General features: G+C 51.2%; 1 protein-coding gene across 1 annotated transcript; it reads left to right on the forward strand.

The window, feature by feature from the left end:
• Positions 1-3,085: 3,085 nt before the first annotated feature.
• Mt3 (metallothionein 3) lies at positions 3,086-4,627 on the forward strand. The gene is made up of 3 exons (NM_013603.2): positions 3,086-3,309; positions 3,504-3,569; positions 4,380-4,627. Exons 1-3 carry the CDS (start codon positions 3,279-3,281, stop codon positions 4,487-4,489), a joined length of 207 nt encoding a protein of 68 aa, NP_038631.1. The 5' UTR covers positions 3,086-3,278; the 3' UTR covers positions 4,490-4,627.
• Positions 4,628-5,423: the final 796 nt, after the last annotated feature.

The raw sequence follows: 5,423 nt of genomic DNA on the forward strand, positions 1-5,423 counted from the left end.
CCGTTGAAAGTCCTCACAGAACTATGTAGCATGCTTAGCTTCACATGGTATTCATACAACAGGGTACCTGGCATACAGTAAGCTCTCCACAACAGAGGCATTATTAATGGAAGCCATTAGCAGTCATCTGGTGAACCCGTGTGAAAGCAAACTAGGGTGAGGGTTCCCAAGTCCACAGAATTACCTATTCATGCTCCTCACCCCAGCTTCAGCTGCCCCGTGGACAACTGTTCTTCAGCACCCATTCCACTTACACTCTGGATTCCCCCACCCCAAGAAAAGACTTCACTTGCTGGATAGGGAGATGTGCAAGAGCTCTTTTGTACAAACATCGTTTACCAAGGTTTCTGAAACCCTGGCCAATGGCTCAGTCCCGGGACACTAAACTGGGAAACTCTGAGAATAAAGTCTTAATCCAGCTTGGGATCGACTTCAACCAGGGTGTGGGACTCTCCTGGTGGCTCCTTGTACTTTTGTGAGATCATCGGGGAATTTTCCATCTTTTGGTAGGTGTGAGCCTGGCTGTTCTCCACCCCCCAGCCTACCTGTTTCTGCTTGTTGAGCCCAATCTATCTAAAAAGGTAAGTTTCCGTGAACGCCTTCATCCCAGATTGCCAGGATGGCTTGGAATGAAGCCTGCTGTGGATGACCCAGGGACACACATGCTCATGCCTACAGACCCCTATTCCAGAAGCTTAGTCTGATTATGAAGCAGGGGTCACGTAGGACGTGCTTGTTTATAACTGGTCAGAGCCAGTGTGGCTTGGAGCTCTGCCACCCCACTTAAAGTCCCCAGGAATCTATAAAGTAGTGACGCATATTATTACCACTTTCCCTTAAGCAACACAAGCTACCAACATGTCTAGTGAGTTCTAGAGTCACAGGACAAACGAACCCAATCAGCAAAGGCTTCTTCCATTCCTTTCCTTATTAACTAAGTGTGTTCAGGATGGGACTTGGTACCAGACAGGAGCATAGGCTCTTTGACACATCAGTGGACAGAAACAAAGATGGCCGCTGTTACCAGCTCAGGTTGGGGGTTACAAGAGGCACAGATAATTTGACAGTTGAGTGAGTCATGCATTTGTTAGAAGGTGTCAAAAGCCAGGACGAAAGGAAAGACAGAGGTGAGGAGTTAGGAGTACTGGGTACTGAGATCTGTATTTGAATCCTGAGTAGGGTGGGGGCTGGGGGCGGGGGGGGGGGTGGCGCGGGGGCGGTGGGTTAGCTCAGTGGTACAGTGCTCACTTGGTTTGAGGTCTTGGATTTCATTCTCAGCATTGTAAAATGAGACCCAAAGCAAGGCATTTAAAAAGAAACTGCACAGGGCTGGGGAGGTGTTTCAGTTGGCAAAATGCTTTCCATGCAAGCTTAAGGACCTGCATTCAATCCCAAGCACTGACATTAAAAAGCCAAAGGTGACAGTATGCTTCTGTCATTTCAGCCTTGAGGTACTGGAGACCGGAGGGCCCCTAAGGCTTGTTGGACAGTAAGTCTTGCCTAATCAAGCAAGCTGTATAAGCCCTGGAGGTCCAAGGCCTAAAGCAAAGAAGAAGTGTGAGGCCGGAGCACATGCAGGGCGAATGGAAACAAACTCAAAGCCAGAGCTAGAGTCGCTGGGGCCTGAGATCTGAATGACTCAGCACTGTTAGAATGACTCGGCACCACCATTAGAATGAGCCCCAGCTTCAAGCTCAATGGCACAGGAGGGAGACTCCATCTCCTCTCCTGGTCCTTCTCATCCTCTCCTCCTTTCTTCTTTTCTTCCTTGTTTTTTAACTCCACTGAAACTTAACCTCAAGGATCACGGGTATTGGGTCTACAAAGGAAAACCCTGGGTGGCTGGGGAAAGAACCCGGTTGGTACGTACACTTGCTATGCAAGCATGAGGAGCTGAGTTCTGATGTTCAGCATCCACATGAAAGTCAGGCACAACTGCACATGCTTAGTACCGCAGCACCGGGAGAGGGGGAGCAAGACAGGGAACCCCCAGCCTGCCACCCTTGCTGACCAGCAAGCATCCAGTTCAGCCAGAGACTCCATCTCGAGGCAGTGAGGCAAAGGGTGATAGAGGACACCAATGTCGTCCTCTGGTCTGTACCTGCATGTGCACCGTCACATACCCCAACACACCCCTCCTTGGCCAAGCCATTTTGAAGTCCACTTGTTCAGCTCAGATTTGGAATAGAAGCTCAGTTCTGTCTGATGGACGATTAGAGTAGGGCTGGGTATCTCACCACTGCATCCCACCTCGTCCCAGGGCATCCCACCCCATCCCACCCCTGACAGCCTAACCCTGAGGCCAAGTATGGTGTTGCACATTCATTATCCCAGCACTCAAGAGATTGAGACAGGAGAACCCTGAGTTCAAAGCAGCCAGCTTGGGCTACAAGAGGATTAAGAGTTTGAGATACTCCCATCTCAAAAATAAGTTAAACAAAATAAATAAAAAATAAAGCTAGCATCGGTGGTGTGCACCTTTGATCCCAGCAGCTGGCAGGTGGATACAGAAGGGATTAAGAGTTTAGGTCTTCCTTGGCTGCAAAACAATTTGTATAATTCCTTGGTTACATAAAAAAAAAGACTAGACTGGACTACCTAAGACTCTGTCTCAATAACAAAGAGAAGCAACCTCGAACTACCTCCAAACAGAGAATGGTGGTCCCTAGTGGGTGTCTCTGTAAAATTTATCTGGGCTAAGGAGGTGCTCAGGGTCCTGTAGAAGGGCTTTATAGGAAATATTGGGACAGAAAAGGCCACGAGTCTTCCCACCAAACTGCAGGTGTCAGGTAGGATCTGTCAGGTCTCCCCTTTCTAGCCTTCTTCAAGCATCTTGGGAGCATCTTTGCTGCTGCTGCTGCTGCTGCTGCTGCTGCTGCTGAGATGATCAGCAGCAGGCTCACTGCTCAGCATCCCGTTTGGACCAAACTGATCAAGACAATCTGGGAGAAGAGGGAGAAGAACCTACGGGAAGGGGCAATACTAATTTGTCTCTCTCAACTTGCAAAGATGGTACTGCGCAGGCACCTTCAGGGAGACGGCTGCAGTGGCAAGGAGTGGACAGCGGACAGGCTACTTTGGTCCTACACTCAGTGGAGACTCGGGACAGCAGTGCACACACACGGAGAGCAGGCGCTGTGCGTGCATAGGGGCGGGCGCCAAGTCGCTGCTTGCGCGCCCCCGCCTGGGGCTATAAAAGCCTTGCCACCTGCTGCCCTGGCTACGTAGCGCATCCGCTTGCCGGGAGGAACCAAGCTACGGCGGCTGCTGGACTGGATATGGACCCTGAGACCTGCCCCTGTCCTACTGGTGAGCCCCTTCCCCCTCCTGCAGCACTTTGCCCTTTCCTGGCAAAGAACCCACTCCTCTGTCTTCACTCAAGGACATTTGGGGGAGGAGTCCCTTCCCCCTACCCCCATCTTTAACCCTGTGATGATGATAATCTTCATTTAGGCATGGGGACGCCAGGTTTCCCTAGTATAATTCTTCGTGTGCTCTCTTAGGTGGTTCCTGCACCTGCTCGGACAAATGCAAGTGCAAGGGCTGCAAATGCACGAACTGCAAGAAGAGTGAGTGCACCCCCCCACCCCCAACCCCTGCCATAACCTCCCGCCGCGCCCACCCCACCCCCACCAGACACTATGAAGCAAAGCTTCCTGCTGCAGACCTTCAGATACCGAGGCTATTACAACCAATGTTAATTAACCCAATGTAAGGGGGATATTTTGATGAATTTCCGGAAGCTATTAAGATAGCCGCTTTGAAAGCTGAGCCCCACTCTTCGATTTTTCCAGAGCCCGAGGATCCCCAAGGAAGAATGGGGGGGTCAGCTTTAAAGTTGTAGTGCCTTGGCCCTTCTTAGGCTTTGTGGGGTCTCCTCAATCTGCTCTTTCCAGATTTCAGCGATGTAATATGCTTGGGGTGAGGTGTAGAGGTAGGACCAGCGCTTTCTTCTTCTCGAGTGTGGCTATGCATAGATCTCACGGATGTGCTGGCCTCGACATTATCCCTGCCCCTTCCCTGCTGCAATTCCGTCTCAGTACCTTTTACATTGGCTTGCCTTTTCCACCAGACCTAACTCTCCCTCTGGCCCAGGCCTGAGCCCAGCATTCCCAGGGAATTCCCTAGCACCCACCCAAAGAGCTGTGTGCTAGTTATAGGGTGACTCTCTACAGAGGCCCGGCAGTCACTGCAGTACCATGGATGCTGAGTCAGACCTGATGTGGCAGTATGAAGGGAGAGCCACCTGTCCTGGGCAAAGCCTGATGACTGTCCAGCCTCCCATACTGCTTTCCTCTGCCCTTTGATGGAGACAGATGCCGACATCAGACTGGGCACATATGTGCGCCCGCGCACACACACACACATTTTATCTACAGGCTGCTGCTCCTGCTGCCCTGCCGGATGTGAGAAGTGTGCCAAGGACTGTGTGTGCAAAGGTGAAGAGGGGGCCAAGGCAGAGGCCGAGAAATGCAGCTGCTGCCAGTGAGGACCCAGACCCTCCCACACAGCCTATGTAAATAGTGCTGGGTGTCCCTGGTGGGGCACAACTGTTGTCTTCCCCCCCCCCCCCCCCCCCGCCGGCTGCCTGCTCCGGGGTGTGAATAAATCCCATGCACAACATGAACCCAAGACTGGTCTCTTTTTCAAGTGCGAAGGATGTGGAAGGGTGGGGGAGGCCACTCAAGCCGGAGATTTAGGCTTCCCACCTGTTTGGGACCGGGACAGAGCCCTGGAGACAGTACAGACGTGCATGTGCTCACACACATGTGCACACACACAGATACCGTCATGTGACACTCCATTCTCCTCTGAAGTCCACCTAAGCTCAGAGAGGGAAGATGGCAGGTCAGGCCCATAGAGGTTTATCTGCCCAACCTAGAAACCTTTATCATCTGTATAGAGGGGCTACAGGGAATTAAAATCAGACTCTGGCACCAAACGCTTGTGATTTCTGTAATGTTCTAGTTGTTCCTCCAAAAACTGCCAGCTTTTATATACTGGAGGAGAATCCAGGCTACCCCGGACTTTATCTTGGCAGAACTGTGTCTCCAAGGTCACCTCCTTCCGTAGCCAGCTTGTCTCCCCCAACACAGATTGCTCAGCCCCTTTTCAAAGTCAATTTGGTTTGGCAATTGGTCTACAACTCCGCACCCCACTTCCCAAGGAAAAGAACAGTAATAAGGGCTTGCTTGTTTCCTTAGTTAAAGAAACCGTCAGTCCTTAATAAAGAGAACTCTCAGCCCCATCAGAGCTGCCAGAAACAGGAGAAATGGACTGTGGGAAGGCTGGAGCTACCGTGTAAGGGGCTACAGGGTTATTGTAAACACATCAGCTTTCCTCCATTCCGGACATTCCACTCAAAAGCTCACCACAACCATTGTTTCTCACTCTAATAGGCTGAGTTTTAAGAAGTTTTAAGG

Source organism: Mus musculus, chromosome 8, assembly GCF_000001635.26.
Source record: "Mus musculus strain C57BL/6J chromosome 8, GRCm38.p6 C57BL/6J".
In the NCBI taxonomy this organism is placed as follows: Eukaryota; Metazoa; Chordata; class Mammalia; order Rodentia; family Muridae; genus Mus; species Mus musculus.